At 37.9% G+C, this 22,281-nt stretch overlaps 1 protein-coding gene across 2 annotated transcripts; it reads left to right on the top strand.

Moving 5' to 3' along the window:
• The first annotated feature begins 4,847 nt into the window (after positions 1 to 4,847).
• GPAT9 (glycerol-3-phosphate acyltransferase 9) lies at positions 4,848 to 20,481 on the top strand. Of its 2 annotated transcripts, XM_089167785.1 has the most exons (12): positions 4,849 to 5,326; positions 5,421 to 5,478; positions 7,807 to 7,925; positions 9,265 to 9,364; positions 15,042 to 15,137; positions 15,273 to 15,369; positions 15,673 to 15,760; positions 15,845 to 15,941; positions 16,341 to 16,426; positions 18,578 to 18,697; positions 18,876 to 18,974; positions 20,136 to 20,479. In XM_089167785.1, the coding sequence occupies exons 1-12, from the start codon at positions 5,220 to 5,222 to the stop codon at positions 20,182 to 20,184; spliced, it is 1,116 nt and encodes a 371-aa protein (XP_089023911.1). In that variant the 5' UTR covers positions 4,849 to 5,219; the 3' UTR covers positions 20,185 to 20,479. The 2 variants fall into 2 exon arrangements, with proteins under 2 accessions (XP_089023913.1, XP_089023911.1); XM_089167787.1 differs by lacking the exon at positions 15,042 to 15,137 and having other exon boundaries at positions 4,848 to 5,326; positions 20,136 to 20,481.
• Positions 20,482 to 22,281: the final 1,800 nt, after the last annotated feature.

Below are 22,281 nucleotides of genomic sequence, written 5' to 3'. Positions count from 1 at the left end.
TTATACTAATTACCTTCATTTTTTGAGTTTTTATATTAATTTAACTAATTACCTTAATTTTTCAAATTTTTTGTCTTCTCACTTTTGAAAATATCCCTATTTGGTCCCATTAATATTTAGAACAATTTTTAAAGATAAAATAATAAGTATAAATGTCATTCATAATTAAAAACTAACTCCTCAATCCTTATTTATTCTTGCCCCTCTTCTCTCTCATCTTTTCTTCCTATTTATTCTCTTTTCTTTCTATAAATGGGTTAAAAGAAATTTTTGAAAAAAAAAATCTTATTAGGTATTTAAAATGTCATTCATAATTATAAACTAATTCCTCCATCCCTATTTATTCTCTCATATCTCCTCTATTCTCTTTTCTTCTTATTCATTTTCTTCCCTCTCCATAAGCGTGGTTAAGAAAAATTTGGAAACAAATCATTATTTTTATTTGATTTGTATTCCCTGTTTCTTTATTTCTTCTACAAATTTGTTATTTGATTTTATATTGTGAATAAAATGTAAGGTAACTAATTACTATTGTTTTTTTGGTTTACTCCAAAATTTTGTCCAAAGAAATATCATCATTATCAATAATCTAACTATTTTTTTCAAATATGTGTGGGTTGGTGGGTCCACAAAGTAAATGTAATGCCATCTGCAAGGGTCGAACCCAAGATCTCTTCACTGAGAAGTATGGATCTTTACCATTCCACCAACACATGCATTGACGTTTGTCTATTCTTTAATATAGTAAAATAAGAGGTGGGACCCAAAATGAGTCTTATAAGGGGCCACACAAATGTGTAGCAAAAAAACATTAATGCTTTTCCAACAGGAAGGTTATTTGGACTTTCATTTTTTAGCCCCCAAGTATTGAATCATGGTTCCAACTCTGATTTGAGAATTGAATTTTATGAGAGTAAAATATTCTTGTTTCCACTTATGTTATGAACGCAAAGATCTTTATTAGCAAAGAGTAGGATGGGATTTTTACATTGGTTGCATAAAGACTTCTTCTTCCTTTTTTTTTTTTTTTGAGATTCATTCGAGCCAGGTTGCGCTCACCTTGATTACATTCTCAAAGGGAGCTTTGTTCATAAGGGTTGAACTCATGATCTCTCCACTGAGAAGTATGAATCTTACCACTCTACCAACCTTGCATTGATATTGATAGCATAAAGACTATTTGTTTTCAAAATCATGACCAATATATCATGTACATCGGTCTAAATGGTTAGATATTATTTATGACGTAATACACTAATACCCTTACCGTGGATAATCGCTAGTACGAACCAATTATATAAGACACTTTGTTGCTCATGATGATTCAAACCATTCATGAAATGGGGGAGGGGGATTTTACTCATTTCGAATTTCTATTATTACTACTATTATTATTATTATTATTATTATTGTTTTTTTTATAAGATTTCAAATCTATGTCATTCTCATATAATATCTACTATGCAATGCCTTATACCCCCACCCACAAAAAAAAAAAGAAATTTCCAGTATGCAATGGATGGTCATGCACGTAACCTTTAGCATTTGTTTTTCTAATTTTCTTTGATAGAAATTTCTTCTTCTATTTATTTATATATTTTTTAGAATTTTTTTTCATGGTGTCCATTTAAATTGAGTTTAAATTTTTAACTGGTCACTTAAGTGGTTAAAGTATCTAGATGACTAGACTGCCCCCTATTGACATTTTTTCATAATATCAAAAAAACCCACTTTAAGTTTTCCATCTTTAATTGTTATGTTTTCAAATTTAAATGGTCAATGGACCAAAACACCCCTCAGTTGAAAATTTACTAAAATGCCCTTTCGTTTTATGTCTCTCCCATTGTTCCTCTTTCTTCAACCCCCTTTACTCCTCATCCTCCTCCTTCAAACCTCTGGCAACTAGAAAAGTGAAGGGAAAGACCTTCTATGTGAAGTGTGCTGTGTAAAAAGGTGTAAAGAATCAAGAACTTGAAACCAAAAGAATGAAGAAAGAAAGAAAAAAAAAAATCCATAGAGACAGTTTAGGACTTAATTTGCGATTGAAATTACTACTTACCATGAGGGTTTTCTGAAATTAGAACCAACAAAGTTCTAGATGATAAAAAAGATAATTATCACCAACGGGGGTTGGTCCAAGTGGTAAGCAGCTTGGTCCGCTTAAGCAAGGTTCCGGTATCAAAATCTTGTGGATGCAAAAAATCTCTCGCTGGGAGACTCACCCACCATAGCCAGGTGTGCGACTCGGGTCGAACACCGGATTAGTCAGGGCAAAGCCTTGGAACCGGGGTTGGCAACCAAAAAAAAAAAAAAAGATAATTATCCAAAAGCATCGATTCCTCCACAGGCACCATCGATGATGATGCATCTTTGCTACTAATCGACCCTATAGTCACCCCAACAAATCTTCATATCTTACTTTAAAAAACGCAAGAAAGGAGGAAAATAAGAAAGCCAATTCTTATCATGTAATCCCTATTATCAAGATTTACAAAAGTTTTCTATCTTTTCTTTTTAAATATATATTAAAAATTAGAAGATTAGTTTGAAACTGTGAATTTAAATTTATTTACCAATTATGTTCCATTGTTTCTCCTCGAGGGTGGAGATCGGTGAATAATGACATATAGTAATGTAGCACATTGTACTCGGACTAATGTCATATACATTGCAATGTCACATCAAAAGGTTGATGTTTATTTACAAGTTACATTATTATTTTTTAAAATTTAATCACAACTCTTTAATGTGACTTATAAATGGATTTTAACTATTCGATGTGATGTTATAATACATGTCACACATCTACAATGAAATGATGGTCTAATTCTTTATTTATTTTTTTGCCCAACAACTACAAATATTATATTAACATATCCTAGGTAATAAACTTGGAAAAAATATTGTTTACACAAATAAAACAAGGTGGAACCAACCACCAAAACCTAGATAAAGCAAAAAGATTTGCTCCACGAGCAATATTATCAGCAACAGAGTTTGAAGATCTAATTCTAAATGGACTGATTAAATTTCCCATCGTACTATAAAGAAGAGATGAAGTGGGCAAAGTTTCTAAATGGACTGATTAAATTTCCCATCGTACTATAAAGAAGAGATGAAGTGGGCAAAGTTTTAATTTTTTTTTTTTTTTGGGGTATCTGAGGTTCATCCGGGCCAGCTTGTGCGCACCTTGATTACATCCTTAGGGGGATGCTTGTCGTCCGCAAGGGTCGAACCATGACCTCTCCACTGAGAAGTATGGATCTTACCATTTTACCAACCTTGCATTGACAAAGTAGACAAAGTTGAGTGCAGACATAGCAAGGAGGAGCGCTTAGGTTTCTTGATGTCATTTTCTCTTTCTTCTTTTTAAAAATTCAATGTGGAGACGCGAGAGAGAAGAGAGAGGAGGGGAGGGTGGGGTGGGGGCGGGGGGCGGGGGCGGGGGCGGGATGAGAGATGTGGATCTCAACACGAAAGGTCTTTCTCTTCGCTTTTTTGATTGTTGGAGGAGGAGGAGAAGGGTTTGAAGAAAGAGGGACGATCAGGGGTGAACCCGCAGTGGGCCGGCCCCCACCCCCAATTAAAATTTTTTTTTAATGAATTATTTAATTTTTCTGGTTTTTATACTAATGCTCTTATTTTTCCTTAGTATTTTCTTTTCCCACATGTGAAATGTCACTATTTGCTCTCCATATTGAAAACAAATTTTAAAGTAATATAATGAGTATAAATGTCATTTCTAATTAAAAACTAACTCCTCAATTCCTATTTATTCTCCCTTCTCTTTTCTCTCATTTTTTCTTCCTATTTATTTTATTCTCTTTATATAAGCGTTGGTTAAAGGAAATTTTTGAAAAAAAAATCTTATTAGGTATTTCAAATGTCATTCCTAATTAGAATCTAACTCCTCAATCCCTATTTATTCTCTTCCCTTTCTATAGGTGTGGGTTAAGGAAAAATTGAAAAAAATCTTCTCCACAATTAGGTACTCTTTTTATTTCTCAATTGATTTATCGTTTATATTTTTTCTCATTTTTTTATTATTATTCTTATTTGATATTATCTTATCGGTTTCTTTTATTCTTCCTGCAATTTTTGTTATTTGATTTTTTATTGTGAAAAAATGTCTAGTTAGTAAGGTAAAAGTAAAACTACCATTGAAAATTTTGGGTTTGCTTATAACTTTCTAGGGTTGATTTTTTTTTTTTGCTTTAATTTATTTATATTTTGTCAAAAAAAATATTATTATCAATAATTTACCTAATTTTTCCAAATGTGTGAGGCCATACAAAATATATGTGGATCTATTCATTAATTAATAAAATAATTCAGAGGTGAGACCCCGAATAGATTTTATAAGGGCTCACACAATATGTGTAACAAAAGCACTAGTTCTTCCCCAACGGAAAGGTTATCTGGACTTTTATTTTTTGATCCTCCAATGTTGAATCCTGGGTCCTAAGAGCTCTTAGGAATGATAGGAAAGACATGAAAAGAGAGGGCATTTTAGTATTGTTATCAACTCAAGTGTATTTTGGTCTATTAAACATTTAAATTTGAAAATACAATAGTCAAGAATGGGAAACTTAACAGTGGGTTTTTTGACATTTTGAAAAAGGTCAAAAAAATGAGAGTGATATTTTAGCAATTTAAGAGGCAGTGAAGAATTTAGGTGTCATTAATTTTTTTTTTAAATTTTTTATTACATATTATTAATATTGAAAATCACTTTCCTTCCAACCAAACACGCTTTTAGTGTCGGAGAGATTCAAAACGGGGTAACTTTTGCGTGTAAAACAGGCGAAGGTTGGAATTTTCAACAAAAATTGTTTGAAGTAGCCAAACAAACCGTTGAATTCGATAATCGACTATGATGTCTGAATCTAACGTCTCGGCATACGTTCTCTCGAAGAGAGAAATTATTCACTATTTCCAGCTCAAAATTGCAGATTTACGACTTCGTCATCATCTAAGTCTCAATCTCGACCAAATTCTTACATCGATCGATGGAAGTGTAAATGCGGGTTTGGGTGAGAATCGTTTCGGTGCGCATGAATCGGATAGAATTCAGAGCCAGAGAATCTAAGCAAAGCATGAAAGATAGATACTTCCGTTTTCACCAATTTAGCGTATAACCTGGAAGAACCGTGACAGCTCCTTTCTCCCCATCTCATATTTGCAGATTGAGCTTGGGAAGAGCGAGACACAGAGAAAACATGAGTGGGGTTAATTCATCGAACTCGGAGATAGATTTAGATCGACCAAACTTAGAAGAATACTTACCCCCTGATTCCATCCAAGAATCTCAAGAGAAGCTTCGATTGTAATTGTTTCCACCTTTTCCTTCCATCTTCTTCTATTTCATAGTCGTTATTTCTTTGTATTTATTTGACTGTTTTTCTGAATACGGTGATCAGGCGTGATTTGCTCGACATTTCGCCTGCTTTGACAGAGGCTGCTGGAGCTATTGTTGATGTATGTTACTTCTTATTCTTCTTAGCACATTAATTGGAATTATGGTTGTTTGAATTGAGATCCGTAATGGCGTTGTAGTTTATTTATGCAGTGATTTCGAGTTTGAGAATAGTAGTTTTGATAAATTAAGGCTGCGAAAGCAGTAGTCAGCTTATTTAGCCTCTGTTTGGTAATCACCTTAGAGAACGTTTACTTTGTGATTTTAGACATTGCATATGGGTATTACCACTTGCACTAAAACATCATCAACTGATGAAGAAATCCTCGTTGTGCAGAAACCTTAAGTGATGCCAACGAAATCTTTGAAAAAAGGACCTTGATCGACACTGTTTATATTTTCATTGTAAGAAACAATTAAATTGATGCATCACGAGATTGACATGGAGTTCAAGATAAAATCAGCTCCTTTTAGGTGGCCGTAGAACCCGGTATCATTTAAGTGGGTCTACAGGGGAACGCAGTGAGAGCTCTAGTCTTTAAGTAGGTTGTATTTTGTGGGTTCTCTTACCAAGGGCAGAGATACCACAATGGACCGTTCTCATACTCTGCATTACAATAGACAATGTGAATACCCTCTATTTTGGTTGCAAAATTTCCCCCCTCACAGCATCAAATGTTCACTGTTGCATGCTTTACCTCTCTTCCAGATACCTTCATTGTCATGGGTCAACTTCTTTCTATGTTTTTAGCTCTTATTTGCACGATCCAATTGGTGGAAATATAAATAGGAGATGTGGCTCTGCACATCTTTTGCTTGTAGTCCTGAACAGCAGTAAACCTTTTTTGAGAATGATGGCTGTTCTCTTTTTACAAAACCTAATATTCAAGTGAGTATAGAAGTGCTAGTTATCCGTGTACAAGTGTGCCTTCTGTAACGGTGAACGTGGGGGTATAACCTCTTCATGAATTCCCTTACAAGAAGAGATTTCCTAATACTGTTGGAAGCTGATGGGTACTTACCAGACAAAGCAAAAGCTGCATATTTGATGAGGCAGTATTCCTGAATGAAACTTCTCTTTGATTATGTGATATTTGAATTTTTAGGATTCTTATGTTTAGGGAAAAATAGATAAGCCGATTCTGGTCGGAGTGGTTTGTCATTGTCAAATGGAGTGACTAAAAACTGTGGAACCTGTCACTGGTTTGGGAAGGGTCTTAACATATGCAGCCTTACAGCTGCTTCCAAAGGGAGGTTGTTTTCAGTGGAATTGAGTGATCTGAAACAGATAAAACTTTGAAGAAACTGCCAAATAGATGTAGTCCTGCTGTGAACAAATAACCTAACCCATAGCCCATTCTTTTGGCTGATTTAACTATTTTTATTTCATTTCCTCTTTTTTTTTTTTTGTTTTGTTTTGGGGGGGGGGGTTTGGGTTGGTTTGTGACATTTACTTTAATTATGTTAGGCATAAGTAAGTGTCAATGGGGTGCTTGTTCCAATAACCAGCAGGGTTTCCACAAGTTTTGGTGGGGGATAAGTGAACCATATAAAGATTTTAAGTTAAAGCATGTGAAAGTAGTCAAGAACCATTGAATCAGGATTTGAACCATTGAACTGGGATGAGAAAAGAAAATTTTAGAACTCCACATACATTCTGTCTTGGTTTGTTGGAAAACTGAGACATTTCTGAGATTTTGACCCATTTGAGGTTGAAATCTGTACCATGGATATGTCTGCTGCTGGAGACAATTAGTCACTGATAAGGCTGTCTTTCAGGCTTTATTGGTTGGGCTTGATTCAAATCCATCTCACGAGAAACAAGTCATCTAATCCTAATCATGTATCAAAGTTTGTGACTGTATTCTGCAACAGAAAAATAATGAGGTCAAGAAAAGTTAGTCAACTATAGTCTACCCAGGCCTTAAATAAAATTTAGAAGAAGGAAAATTATTTAGATAACAAATTGAAAAAGGATTGCTTGATTGGTATGAACCAAGATCTGAAAGACTAAAAAGTCATCTAGGTTTATGTATTTTATGCATAATTCTGTCTTTTTATATGTGTATCTTGTTTAGTGTCTTGGCTCAGCACATGCTTTCTCATTTACAATTTTGTGATATTTCAAGGAAAATTATTTAGATAACAAATTGAGAAAGCATTGCTTGATTGGTATGAACCAAGCTCTGAAAGACTAAAAATTCATCTAGGTTTATGTATTTTATGCATAATTCTGTCTTTTTATCTGCGTATCTTGTTTAGTGTCTTGGCTCAGCACATGCTTTCTCCTTTACAATTTTGATTGATATTTCAATATCTTGAGGTCATTGGTCTTATTTCTTCTGTCCATGATTACCTTAATCTGTTGAAAATTTTCTTTTCATGAGCAGGATTCTTTCACACGTTGTTTTAAATCAAATCCTCCAGAACCCTGGAATTGGAATATATATTTGTTTCCTCTCTGGTGCTGTGGGTTGGTACTCAGATATGGGATTATTTTTCCAGTAAGGTTGGGTCTCTTTATCCTGGGTGGCAAATGTTATATTTTCTGCAAGATAAAAATTGGTATTATCATGTTGATTTTGCTCTTGCTTATTATCTTTATTAATTGCGAATTCTGGTTCATCAACATGCTTTCTCTTCTTGGACAGTTAATGGATTAAGCAACATGAATAAGGAGTAAAACTCAGACCAATGGTTTTCAAGTCTGTTTCTCCTTGCATTTATGTGAATGGAAAGTGGGAAACCTTGATTTGCTGAAATGGTTGAATGTTGTATTTGCAGCTTTCTTCCTATTGCCCACCTCACCTTCTTTTCCCTTCTTGTGTGGCATTCTTACATCTCTTGGAAATTAGACATGTTGGTGCACCAAAAAATTGCTATGGACTGGGAGGATGTAATACAGGTATATTTTAGTCATATGATCCGTCTATCTAGCATGGCCTCGAACAGAACTGATTGGAGGGCAGGGATCCATGTGGCTGACCCCATTTAGTTGGGACAAGGCTTATTGTTGTTGTTGATCCATCTATGTCAGTTTGGGTTGTAATTTCTGTATTCTATTTCTTCTCTTTACCCCCATCGGGAGGTAGATGCATTTTTGATATTTCAGGTACTTAATATAGACCAGAGAACTTTCTGTTCGTGCCTATGATTTGCTTTCTTTTAACTTTTCTCGCTTCTTCGTCCACCTTCAGTCTCCCTCAACTTCTCTGCTCTTGATCTCTGTTTATTGTTGACCACTACAGTTTCTCAGTATCAGAGTTTGGTTTCAGAGTGGACCAAATTCTTCCTCACTTCTCTTTGGAACCCTAAAAGAGAAGAGGGTTTCATTTGAGGATATACCATGTAAGATAACATAATAAGATTATTCTTTGAGGTGCCTTACCTTAGTTAAAGACAAATCGCGTCAACTGATTCATTGAGGGTATTATGGTATTGGAATTTATAAATATTTTAGTTGGACATTACATGAGCATGTTTTTACGGCTCCAAACAGATCAGATTGTCAAATTTTATTTAAATAATATTAGATTTTAGTAGGAAGTTTCCCCTTTTCTCTCTTCTGGGGTTTCTTGTTTGGATATTTAGTTTCTCACTATCACAATGTGAGGCTTCTGACTGTGATTAGAACCTATAAATTTTGTGTCCTGACTTAGGATGCCATGAGCAAGAAAGAACCATAACAATGAATTGATCTCTTATGCATGTCCCCAGAATAAACAGGATGATTGGGAGATCATACTTACAGATCACAATAACGTTGCCATGCTTGCCTACTTATACATCATTTATCTTTACGTTGTGACTTGTTTGCCAATTTGATGTGTCTAATTTTAAATCTGCAGAGCTCTGGTATTGACATGGGGTTGGATAGTATTCCTGTCAGCCTTCATTCCAGTACATTTTTTAATGAAGGGGAATGATAAGCGAAAGAGGAAAATAGAGGTACACCTTCAGCCTAAAGCTGACAGCTGAATGTTCTACTGTTATAAGGGTCCTCTTTATTTTCTACTGTTATGGTGTTCTTAACCTCATATACTTTGTTATAGAAATACTCGGATTACTGATCACAAAGGTACTAAGAGAAACCATTTCTTACAAGATCCTAAAGGAAGCTTATCTATCATTATAATAAGGTACAAAACCAACTCAACCATTGACCCCGACCTCTTTGAAACTCCATCCCCTCTAAACTCCCCCCTGTGTGAGACTCCCCACTCCAACCCCTCTTGCTCCACCCCCAGTAGCAATGTGGATGCCCCCTATTTTTGGTCTAAATGTCTAATTTTTTTTATTTGGAATGTTAGGGGACTCAATTCCCTTGCAAAGCAAACTGAGGTGAAAAATACCATTAAGACCACTAAAGTTTCTCTTTATACTCTCATTGAAGCCCATGTCCAAATGGATAATGCCCATCGGATTGCCCAGTCCATCTCCTGCTCTTGGTCCTTTCTCTCCAACTCCTTTGTCTCTATCAATGGTTGCATTTGGATTCTCTGGGACCCCTCTAGATTCCAAATTACTTTCCTAAAATCCACCCCCCAAAATCATGCACCTTAGTATCCTTGTTCCCAATTCTCCCCCCTTTCTCCTCACTATCATTTATGGTTTCAATCGTGCTTTAGATTGTATTAGCCTAGTGGAGGATATTCATTTTATCTCTACCTCTATCTTCAATCTCCTATGGGGACTCGGTGGTGACTTCAATATTATCTGATACTCTCATGAGTGTGTGGGTGGTTCCCCTTTGGATCCCGCTGCGATTGATGATTTCAACTCTTGTATTGAGGACTCAGGTATCTCAAATCTCCGTTGGTCTCGCCACTCCCTCACTTGGCATAATCGTCATTCTGGTCCCTCTAGAATTGCTTCCAAACTTGATCGATTCCTCGTGAATGCCTCCTGGCTCTCTTCCTTTCCCACCTCCCATGCATTTTTCCCTCACTTGGGACTCTCTGATCACTCTCCCTATTTCATCCACCTCTTCCCCCTATCTCCTTTGGCCCCAAGCCTTTCAGATTCTTTGATATGTGGTCTTCGAACCCCTCTTTCATCTCCATTGTTAAATAAGCTTGGTCAAAGCCTGTCCATTGTCACTCTCTCCCTCTTATTGCCTTTTCTTGTAAGCTCCGTAATACTAAGGAAGCCCTCCGCTCCTAGAACTCCTACTCTTTTGGCAGCATCTCCTCTAGAGTCTCCTCATGTCGCTCATACCTCCAGAGAACCCAACTCCTCCTCCGAACTGACCCTTCCAACCCCTCCCTTGTTGATAAGGGAAAAGCCCTTCTCCTCTAATCTCTCTCCCTTCTCTCCCTTGAAGAAAGCTTTCTTCGCCAGAAAGCTAGAATCAAATGGCTTGAGCTCGGAGACTCTAACTTTTCCTATTTTCATAGGTCCCTCAAAGCCCGTAATAATTTCAACTCCATTCCTTCCCTTCTTACTAGTAATGGTACCTAGATCTTGGACCCACCTAGTATTAAGGTTGAGGTTACCTCCTTTTCCAATCTTCTCTCCCCTCCTTTCCTCCCTCCCCACACTCCTCTCCCTCCCAATATCTTCAACAAATTCATTGATCCCCCTTCTATTCCCTCTTTTTGTGGCATCCCCTCCCCTGAAGATATCCTTATTGCCGTCCGCTCCCACAAGACCAATCGAGCCCCTGGTCCGGATGGCTTTAGTATGGGTTTCTTCCTTTCCACTTGGGACTTTCTTAAGCATGATCTTGTTCATGCCGCCGACAACTTCTTTTTTAACCCTTTTTAGCTTTCTTCCATCAATCAAACTTTCATTTGCCTTATTCCTAAGAAGCAAGGTGCCTTCTCTCTCTTTGATTTCTGCCTTATCTCTCTCTATAATCTCCTTTACAAGTTCATCTCTAAAGTCCTAGCAAAAGGCTAAAAAAGGTTATGCCTTCTCTTGTGAGCTCGAACCAATCTGCTTTCATCTTGGGCCGTAGTATAGCGGATAATATATTCTTTTGTGCGGAAATTGTTCGTGGTTTTGATAGATCCTCTCACTCTTTGGCCGCTCTTCTCAAGGTAGACCTCCATAAAGCCTTTGATTCCATTCGTTGGGAGTTTATTAGTAATGTTCTCTCTTCCATGGGTTTCCCTCCTCCCTTCATCCACTGGATTGAGATCTATATCTCCACCCCTCGCTTCTCCATTATCACTAATGGGTCCCCGGTTGGATTATTCTCTTTTCGTGTTGGCATTTGCCAAGGATACCCCCTCTCCCCCTACCTCTTCTCCTTGGCTTTGGAGGCTCTCTCTTGCATCCTCCAATCCAACACGGACCACCTCCTCATTTCTCCCATCCCTAAATCCGAATCCCTAACCTAACCCATCTCGCTTTTGCTAACGATCTTATGATCTTCTCCAAAGTTGATCACTTGTCCATTTCTTCCATCCTCTCCGGCTCTCTCCTTGTTTGAATCTCTTTGGTCTCCGGGTCAACCTTGATAAATCCACCCTCTTCCTCTCTAGTGTCTCTGATTGGATGGGAGCCTCCCTTCTTCAGCTCTCGGGGTTCAAGCCTGGCTCCTTTCACGTTATCTACCTCGGTCTTCCGCTCATTCTTGGTAGACTCACTTGCCATCACTGCCTTCCCATGCTTGACCACATTCACAAGTAGCTTAAACTTTGGAAAGGCAAACTCCTTTCCTTTTCCAGTAGAGTGGTGCTCACCGCTCGGCCTTCAACCTTCTCTTTTTGGTGCGGAATCTTTCCTTCGGTCCATAGTCCTGCGGGTCCTTGTTCTTCCCGGGGGGGGCGCGCTTCCCCCTTGTTTGTTGGTTGCCTCTCCCATCTCCGGGCGGCCTCGCTTCGCGGGTTCGTGATGGCGGCTTCTCGCTTTTGGTTGCCAGCAAGACTCTATTTGGGTCAACTGGGTCTACTCTTACCTTATCAGGTCAGACTCCTTCTGGACGGTCCCCATGCCCTCCAACCCTTTATGGATTTGGAGGAAAATTCTCTTGTTGCAACCCCACGCTCTCTCACTATCTCTACCTCAGTCTCCACTGGCTTCTCTACATCCTTTTGGCTTGACCTATGGCATTCGATGGGTATTCTCTTTTGCCTTTTTGGCCCTCGCTCAGTTTATGATATCCGCATCTCCAAAACCACCTCCTTGTTTGCCTTAATTTCTGATGGTTCTTGGACCCCCGCTCCCCTCCCCATTCTCACACAGGTTTGGGACTCACTACCCCCCTTCCAGCTCTCCCCCCGTGACATTACCATTTGGCTTCCATCCCCTACCAAAACCTTTTCCACCTCTTCTGTGCCCACAACCCTAAACCCCCTTGGCTTCCCATGGTTTGGTTCAAAGGCCACATCCCCCGTCACTCCCTTAGCCTTTGGAGAGTCCTTAACCTTGCCTTCCCCACCCAATCCTTCCTTATTGGCCGCCATATCCTTGTAAACCCAAATTGCATCCACTGTTGGAATGGTTTGAAGGACCTTGATCACCTTTTTTTTCTTGTCCTTTTTCTAGATCTATCTGGGAAAAAGCCCTATCTTCTATTTGGCCCCGTTCGAGGCGTTCCTTCGGTTTCTCTAGTGATTGGTCTTGGATATTGAGAAACTTTTCAGGTTCTTGCATTTGTGATCGGGTTGGTAAGTTAGTGTTCTGTGCTGCCACTGTCCATCATCTATGGTGGGAGCGTAATCTTCGAAGATGGACTTCCAAATCCTGCTCTAAAGAGATGATTTGGAATGCCATCTATTTTGATGTTTCTTCTAGACTTGTCGCTTCTCCCCACCCCCTGATTGATGATACCCCAAGGAACAGACTTATTATTGTCTCCTGGGGTCTAAGCTCTAAATTTATGGTCTTCCTCTTAAATACCATTTTTCTTGTTCCTGTTTTGTAAATTAAATTATTTATTCATCCAAAAAAAAAAAAAAAGTTTCAAAACCAGTCCAAGATAATTGGGGCCTCAGCACCCAAGGATCAGATATAGGGGAAACTTCTGCTTTGAATAAGAAGTACTGCACAACTACAACAGTGAATGTCTTCAACTAACCTTTAAATTAATGATAGGACAACTATACAACTTCAAAACACACTTGATATTGCAGGTACAGAAAAGAGGATATAAGAATTGCTGCCTCTCACTAGGGACAACATACCACTGCAGCTCTATTTCTCACATAAGAATTGCATAAACTTAATTTATTTGAAATCCTCACAGGCACTCCTTTTATAAGAGGTTGGGAGGGTTCTAGGCATTAATATTTCCTTATAGATTTATTGGCCTGTACATTTCTTTCTAAATATATTAATTGAACCTTCCATTTTCAAGGTCTTTAATTAGCCAAGAGGGAGACTATTGAGATCCCTAAGAACCCATTGATATCCCAAGACTTTCACAACTGAGCCACTTATCCTTCAAATTTAGGCTTTCAAAATAGGCGCACTGCAAAAGTTAACATAATTCCTAGCCCATGATCGATATTACCTATTAGGCTTTTGATTTGGGTTGGGCTTGTTCCAGCATGAATACTTCTAATGGAATTCTCTGTATGTACATCAGTTCCTGGATCTGTCTCCTCATTCCAGTTTTTGCAGTTTGCATAAGTAGTGAAGCAGACTTCTGAGGCAAGAATTAAATGCAGTTGGTTGCCCAGAGTTTATTAAGATTGCTAAAAAAGTTAATTCTAATTGTTGTTGGAGCATTGAGTTTCTTTTATTTCTTTCTTAAAACTGAAAGACGAATTTATGAACTTTTTAAGTAGGGCATAATATGATTGTCCATTTCTTGTGTTTCTTTATAAAATTCAGGCTATGCATTAGTGGCAAAATTTAAGTTCAGGGAATCCGGTAGGGGTGCAACTTGGGCTGGTTGGCTTCAGACAGGGTACATTCTCAGAATTGTACCCCAGTGCAGTCCAACCTCAGGTTCAAGTCCCTTAACACTAATTTTGCTTGCTTGCTTTGGAGCTTGGGCTCACCTTAACATGGCGCTGAAAAACCATATTTTTGATTGACTATGGCGCTTCAGTTCGCTCTTCCAACAAGGCCAGAATTACAAATCTATGACCTACTATAATAGTTGCATATATTTAATGTTTCATCATACTAATATAGGCGAATAAGATGATCTTGCAAGTTATACTAGATGAGTTGTAACTTTGGATTTATCATATTATACTTTATCCAGATCGAACTAATTAGAAGAACTAGGGGCAGACCAATGATAACCTTAAGTGAATTTGTGAGAAATGATATGCGTAACTTAGGCCATGTATCTAGTATGGCCTCAAATAGAGCTGATTGGAAGGCAATGATCCATGTAACCAACCCCATTTAGTTGGGACAAGGCTTGTTGTCATCGTTGTTGTTGTTGTCATTGTTGTATAACGTTATGTTCTTAAAATTAGAAGGGTTCAGGTTGGTTGAGTTGACACAAGATAACCTTGTCAAAATTGACTTTGTGTTGAGAATCTGGTCCTGAACTGACAGCCATCCATGTGCTGGAAAAACATCATAGCCCTCAGATAAGTTTGGTGTAGTCTGACGTGTGCTGCTATTGAATGGTCATGTATTTTATATGTTGTGAGTTTTCTTTGCTTGAACTCCATTTATATTTTCCTTCCCCCCCCCCCCCCCTCTCTCATTACAGAGGTACTTGGTGGAGTTAATGTGTAGCTTTTTTGTTGCGTCATGGACTGGAGTTGTGAAGTATCATGGGCCACGACCTAGCATGCGACCCAAACAAGTATTACAAATGATCATTTTAGTTCTGTTGTATTGTTTAAATATCTTCATACTTCAGTATTTCCAATTTCATGGTCTCCAGTGTTATTTTTCTATATCTTGACACATTAAATCTTCCATTTCATGGTTTATGCAGGTGTTTGTGGCCAATCACACTTCCATGATAGATTTCATAATTCTAGAGCAGATGACTCCATTTGCTGTTATTATGCAAAAGCATCCTGGATGGGTTGGTAAGTGTTAAACTTCATTTAGGATCGAACGCTATTTTGAAGTTTGTTCTTACAGAGACCTGCACAGATGTAATTGGTAGATTTCCAAATTACTGAATGATGTCTGTGAAGGGGTTTTTTTACTGAATGGAATCTCTGCAGGAGCTTTTTGAACGACTTTTTCTGAGGTGATAGCTATAGATGTCTATTTGGGTACAAAAATGATAGAAGTTTGGAACTAGGAATCTTAGCAACCAGCAAGATGATCAGGTTTGTCCTGGATAGCCAAAAATCTGACCCTCGTTTACTTACACTTGTGAATAGGAATGATACAAAGCACTATTTTGGAGAGTGTAGGTTGTATCTGGTTCAACCGCAGTGAAGCAAAAGATCGTGAAATTGTTGCAAAAAAGTAAGCATTATGTTCTTGGCATATAAGCCTTGGGTATATTTCTTTTCAAAACATAGTTCATCATCCTGGGCCTACATTTTCCAGGTTAAGAGAACACATTCAAGGGGTTGACAACAATCCTGTTCTTATTTTCCCAGAAGGAACCTGTGTAAATAACCATTATACGGTTATGTTCAAAAAGGTTTGTTGCTTCTCTTTTATGATTTCTTCAGGTAAAATGCATTCCCCCATTTCTCTATATCCCCTCCCAAAACATAGAAAAAAGGCATCTTCATCTCAAGCATGGGCTGGTCCATACCTGGATTATAGTCTCTCCCCCAACCTCCCCCCCCCCCCCCCCCCCCCCCCCCCCACCCCCACAAAAAAAAGGGGTAAAAATGAAAAAGAAAAAGCAAAAGCCTCGTTGCGTGCCAACTATGGTCTGGGTGTGGCGTCTTCTGATTCCAGTTTGGTCTCATATAGCACTTTTCTTAACCGTGTAGTCATGGATATGTTCTATCTGAAAGTTTATTGTGAAGTTGTGCTTATTTGGATTCTTTTATGGAGGTCTCTTACAGATGCCATTCTTTTACATGTCCAGGGTGCCTTTGAACTTGGGTGCACCGTTTGCCCAATAGCCATTAAGTACAACAAAATTTTTGTGGATGCTTTCTGGAACAGTAGGAAGTAAGAATCTCCTTGGTGCTAATTCAAATACATTTAGGATTTGCTTATGTTGTAGTTTTCTTTTTGCAATCTGCATCTGTTGCTTACATAACATATTTCAACTGTTTATTGTGGCACTGAAAGGTTTTTATTGTTATTGCAATGTGAAAAGAAATGGTTAAGCTTTCAACTTTTCTTTTGAATACAGATCATTGATGTAGCAGCCTCTGTAATGAATCTTTCTTGTTTCTGTAAATATTATGGGTTGTTGAATTTTGATAGGTTAATAGAACCATCATACTTTTTCATCACTGGAGATGTATTGCAAAAACATTCCTTGCTGCCAAATGGTTGCACCCTCAGTAAAAGATAGGCTTACTTCGATAGTTGTGTTCAATTTAGAAACACCATTCATACCTCTAAGGTTCAATACCAAACTAGATAACTAATTTCTTAACCCAATGAAAATTCAAAGATGTTAAACTAACCCTATCCCATCAAGTTGGTTGGTTACACTGCTGCTATTGTGGCATTTAACTCTGCCTAAACTCATGAAGTACTAGCAATAACTTCAGGCCCAAATCTTCAATTAGCTAATTTCTATAGAAAAGTCAAAATTGCAAATTTGTATCAGATTGGCTGGCATGGTAATAGAGAAAATACCAGTGCAAAGCTCATATCTTCATCCATATTCCAATAATATAAGAAATCTCAGGTCAATCAGAAATGGTTGGGGTGGTTTGTTGAATTCTTGTGCTTTCTTTTTATCTATAAGAACCTGCTGGTTAGAAAAAATTAAGATCCACAATATGAACTACTTATCTGTCATCAGATGGTTTGTTGTGTCTTCCAGAATGTTCTAAGCTCAAAGTTGAACCTGTTCATGCATTACATGACAAGGCCCACAATCAAGGGAAAAGGGAGATGGTATCAAGGGTAGAAACGTGGAGCCCCTCAAATGAAATGGTTCATTCAAGAAAAATCATGTCTCCCGTACAAATTCATCAAGGTTAGTTAACCTGTTGACTGTCAGTAGCTGCCTTGTGGTGGCTGTGACATGGACTGGTCCATTTGGCAGAGGACCCATGTTCATCTAATAATTGAAAAAAATTAGAAAAGAAGAAAGTTGGTGAATGTTACCAAATTGACAAGTTTAGTAGGTTAGGTGAACAGTCAGTGAGACCCAAAAATATGTTTCAAGGTTGTAAATAACCAGTACCCTGACCCAACTTCTATCAATGAGTTTATTGTGCAAAATAATCTATCATTAATATTGACCTCTCCCAAAAAAGGCTAGGACAACTCCTTAATGATTATGAGTCTTTACCGCTGATTATAATTACAGACAACATCCTGAGCCATGGCCAAACAAGTTGGATATTGGGCGTGGGATTGCAGATGACCCAAAGATTTTCTGCCTTGGTGTGGGATAGTGCTGTATTACTGCTATACAGATAAGGTTATATACCCTGTCCAGATCATATGAAACAACATGGATATAGTTCATCAATTTGGAAATTTAATGAATTATTACTCTCTGTTCACAAACAAGACTTTTGGATGCAACTGACAAAATTTGTGAAGCCCTGTTTTACCACTGCGCCAGGTTCAAAATCTCAGTATCTTGGCTAGTCTTTGGACCAAAAAAATGATTTATCTTGGTATAATCATTGTTGAAACTGGGACAATTACCAAGATCTCACAATACCGGGAACCATACTGCTGAGTAATAACTTTGTTACTCCGTTGTTCTGTTGAGACAGTTGTCCATATTGGTGGATAGTTCAAATTCCAAGCCAAACCTAACTTTTACACCTGTAATTCATGCAAGGAGTTAATCCTGTAATCTGATGCCATCTCAACCAGGGAAATATTTCTAAACAGATAATGTGATGTCAGGTTATCCTAACCATTTGATTTAGCAATAATTTGACTGTTGAAACATTGATTTCTTAACTGTATAAAGCCTTATTTCAACTAAGTTGGGTTTTTGTTTTGTTATTTGATTTTTTTGAAATTTCAAGAGTGGGTTTTATCCTCCAAAAACACTTGCTTCACAATCTGGATTAACTGGAGCCATTAAATGGATGGTTTTCCTTTTTGTACATGTGCAAAGGTCATGGCTATGTTGTTGATATAATGGGCATGACATTGGATACTTCTATTGTGCAGGCAATCCTTTACCAAGCATCTGCTACGCCTTATGACATCATGGGCTGTTGTCTGTGATGTGTGGTACTTGGAGCCACAAAATTTAAAACCAGGAGAGACATCCATTGAATTTGCAGAGAGGTGATAAACTTTCTCTTGCTGTATGCACTTTTATTTGATGAATCGTGATATTTGGCCTTTGTTAAAGTTTTAATGTGAGCTTGCTTCTGTGTCACGCTTGTAATAGAAAAAGGATCTTTTCTATTTCATGTTCAGTAAGTGATGACTTTTCATCCATCAAATTTTTATTTCAATGCAGAGTCAGGGACATAATTTCAGTTCGAGCAGGTCTTAAAAAGGTCCCTTGGGATGGTTATCTCAAGTATTCTCGTCCAAGCCCAAAGCTGACAGAGAGAAAGTATGATAAACATCTCCTTTATCTTTGTACATTGATATAATTTCCTTTTTCTTGCCATCCTGTTCTGAATACCCCACATTTCTTTTAGAATTTAGAGTGTGTCATTCAAAGATCTGTAGGCTGAAATTTTCTAATTAACTAAGTTGGCTTTATATCGGCAGAACTTGCAAATTATCTGGTTTGGTTACTATTGTCTTATACAGAACAATGTTGCTTTCAATGCATGACTTGGTGCAGCCAGCCATATGAGAAACTTTCTCCTTTTGGGTATTGGAGGCTTATATGTAAGCCTCAGTGATTAAATCTAGATTAGTTGGCATAATTGACAATCTGGTCAATATTTATGTCTGCTTTTTTGTGGGTATGGTGGTAGGTTCATTTAAGTGGTTTTTCTTTTAGGATGTTGGTAGGATGAGTATCCCCTCAGCTTTGATACAAAACTGATGGAGGTCAATCGGGGTAACTCCCAAATTAATACCCAATGCATTAGTCTATAGGGCTTATCAGAAACTTTGAAGTGTACACATGATCCTTTTAATGATTTAAAGACAGTGGACTTGATTGACAGCTTGGTCAATGGTCATATCTACACTTCATGGTTATAGTGTGGTCATTTAATGTCCTCTTTTATAGATGGTTATTTTTATTTCTTTTTCCCAGTCTTTTAAGATTGGAGAAAGAAAAGAAGAAAAAAAAAAGGGGGGGGGGGTTGTTGTAGGGGTGGGCTCATAGGCTTGGTACATGTCTGACAGGCAATCAGGGGTAACACCGGAACTAACACCAGTTGCATTAAGGCATGCCAGGGCCAAAACCTCATCTGAATATCTGTTCCATTTGATTTTTATCTGGTAATTATAGTAGCATCTCCAGAGAAAATTGAAGGTTTACAATCAAGTGCTTTAGGCCATTGTGATTTGTTTGGTTAGACCACGTTTAACACTGCTTTCTGGAGGAAGATTAAATTCATTCTTGTTGTGGCGAAAGTTCAGGTGGTGTTTTTTAACCTCATCGTATGGCTCTATATTTTTGTTCAGGTTTTGTTCTGTTCATCTTTATTTTACGGACTGCTAGAATATAGTAAAGCTAATCGCATTCTAATGTACTTCATATTGGCCAAGTTTTGTTCTTCATCTCATCTTTCTGCTTCCTTCACATTTTCAGACAACAGATATTTGCTGAATCAGTGCTGAAGCGCCTGGAGGAAAAGTGATTGAAATGTAATTGTGTGTTTTATCGGTTTTTCCCCTTCATAATTTTGTTAAACATTGCTTCTCATTCACAGATTTAAAAATAACTTAAATCTAGCATTTTGTTTTCTAGGTTTCCATCACTTCATTGTATATTATATGCAAATCAACTGAGCTAAATCTTCAATTCAAGTTGATTATCATTGCTGACATGTTGTCATGTGGCCTGTATCTGTTAAACTTGGACTTGCTTCTTTGGTGATTTTATGTTGCTGAAAGCTGAGATTTCATTCAAAAGCCATCTGCAGCAGGGAGTATATACTAGCTACAGGTAGCAAAAATTCCCGATGGGTTTTTCGGGGGAGCCCTGTAGCAATCTTGTTCATTGTAAGATTCTGGAGCATGGGGCTTGGGTTAATGCTATCAACAATTGTTCCTTTGACTATGCTTGGATTGGTGTTTCAACTTTTGAGTTGCAACTCACCAGGACTTTTGCAGTGGATTTGACAAGAATGCTTTCAAACATGAAGGCCTCTAAATCATATTCATGCTCTTTGGCGCTAGAATGCCATATCTTGAGCCATTTGACTGGGTTTTTCTTATCAGTCAATACGTTAAGCCAATGTACCAAATTTTTAGTTGATAAAAAAATCGAGCATCTGCCTCAGAATCGAGATCCTTGTTCCCATGGTGAAAAAGTACTCAAATCGATGGATGTATCATAATACAATTAATATGGAGGGGTTGTAAATAGACAATCTGAATTCGGAATAAGCAATACGATTGAATATGAATAATGCAATTTGTCACCGGGGAAGGTGTTTAGGGTTTTGGGTGGGCGATGACCGACAGGGGAAGGTGAAGGCAGTGGTCCGGGTGTTATAAATAGACAATCTGAATTAGGAATGAGCAACACGATTGAATCATTTGCTTGCCTCCTTCCAGCTGATCGTAGACCACCCTCCTGCGCTAAGGCGATCTTTTCGGCGAGCTCCCGGGAAAATGCAAGTAGTCATCGGGAAGGTGTTTAGGGTTTTGGGTGGGCAATTACCGACAGGGGAAGGTGAGGGCAGTCATCGGGGTGGGGGTGGGTAGTTTTCAACGAGGGGGAGATAGAAAATGGATGAACTAAGATCAGCTCCCCGCGGTCCCCAGCAGTGGGGCCCCGGGGCCTTTTGGGAAACACAAAAGAAAATAATTTCCGGGGGCCCCCGTTGGGTCAACCCCGGGGCTCCCGGGTGAGAATCCAGATTCGAACTAAAATTCCTTCAGCTGACTAAGGATTGCGTATGAAAAAATATTAAATGAGGATAGTAATGTCATTTTACAACCCAAAAGGCTTTATCGTTATTTCCCACATTACAAATCAGAGTACCAAAACTCCTATTATTCTGTGTGACATATAAAAATTCTTATTCTTTTTATTGGTGAAAGGAGATTAAAATCCGTAGGTGATGGGCAATTGATTCTTAGCTTTTTTTTTAGATAAAATTATATATTTGAAAGAAAAACCCCAGAGGGAACATACAAGTATACAACCTTCAGAATCATGATACAGAGACCAAAAAAAGGATAAAATGGGGAGGGGAGAAAGTAAAGATACAACTTTTAAGAAATTAGTAAATCGGCAACACTGTTCCCTTTTCTAAGAGTGTGATTGAACTCAGCATCATAATCAAATTCTTGAAGAAGTCTTAAATGTATCTTCCATCCAGTGTCTAATCTTCCAAGTATGATCTCTTCTCTGTTTATCAGTTGAATGATGGCTTCATTGTCTCCTTCAAATGAACATCTGCTTTATTTTACATGAAATACCAAGTTGTGGAGCTCTTGTAACTGCTGCTGTCTCTCTTTTTTGTTTATCAGTTGGATGAATGCTTCATTGTGTACTTCAATAAACACCTGCCTTATATTACGTGAAATAGCAAGTTGTAGAGCTATTCTAACTGCCACTTCCTCTGCTTGAAGAGCAAACAGAAAATGAAGGAGTGGGATTTGAGATGTAAAAATAGTTGTTCTTTAATATCTGATGACATTTGCTAGGGTTCCTCATCAGATAACATTTACCTGGGTTCCTCTGGGGAAATACAAACAATTCATCTCCATTTTGCTGGAGCTCG

The sequence above is a fragment of the Hakea prostrata genome, chromosome 9 (assembly GCF_041222555.1).
Source record: "Hakea prostrata isolate BN-2017 chromosome 9, UWA_Hpros_2, whole genome shotgun sequence".
NCBI lineage: Eukaryota > Viridiplantae > Streptophyta > Magnoliopsida > Proteales > Proteaceae > Hakea > Hakea prostrata.
The sequence above is the reverse complement of the archived record's forward strand: the minus strand, read 5'-3'. Positions and strand labels throughout refer to the sequence as shown.

Excerpts from the sequence above, each read along its gene's own strand:
- GPAT9 (XM_089167785.1), top strand. The coding sequence starts at position 5,220 with ATGAGTGGGGTTAATTCATCGAACTCGGAGATAGATTTAGATCGACCA. Across the intron at positions 9,365-15,041 it reads AGCGAAAGAGGAAAATAGAG|AGGTACTTGGTGGAGTTAAT; the intron begins GTACACCTTCAG and ends CTCTCATTACAG. Across the intron at positions 15,138-15,272 it reads CTAGCATGCGACCCAAACAA|GTGTTTGTGGCCAATCACAC; the intron begins GTATTACAAATG and ends TGGTTTATGCAG.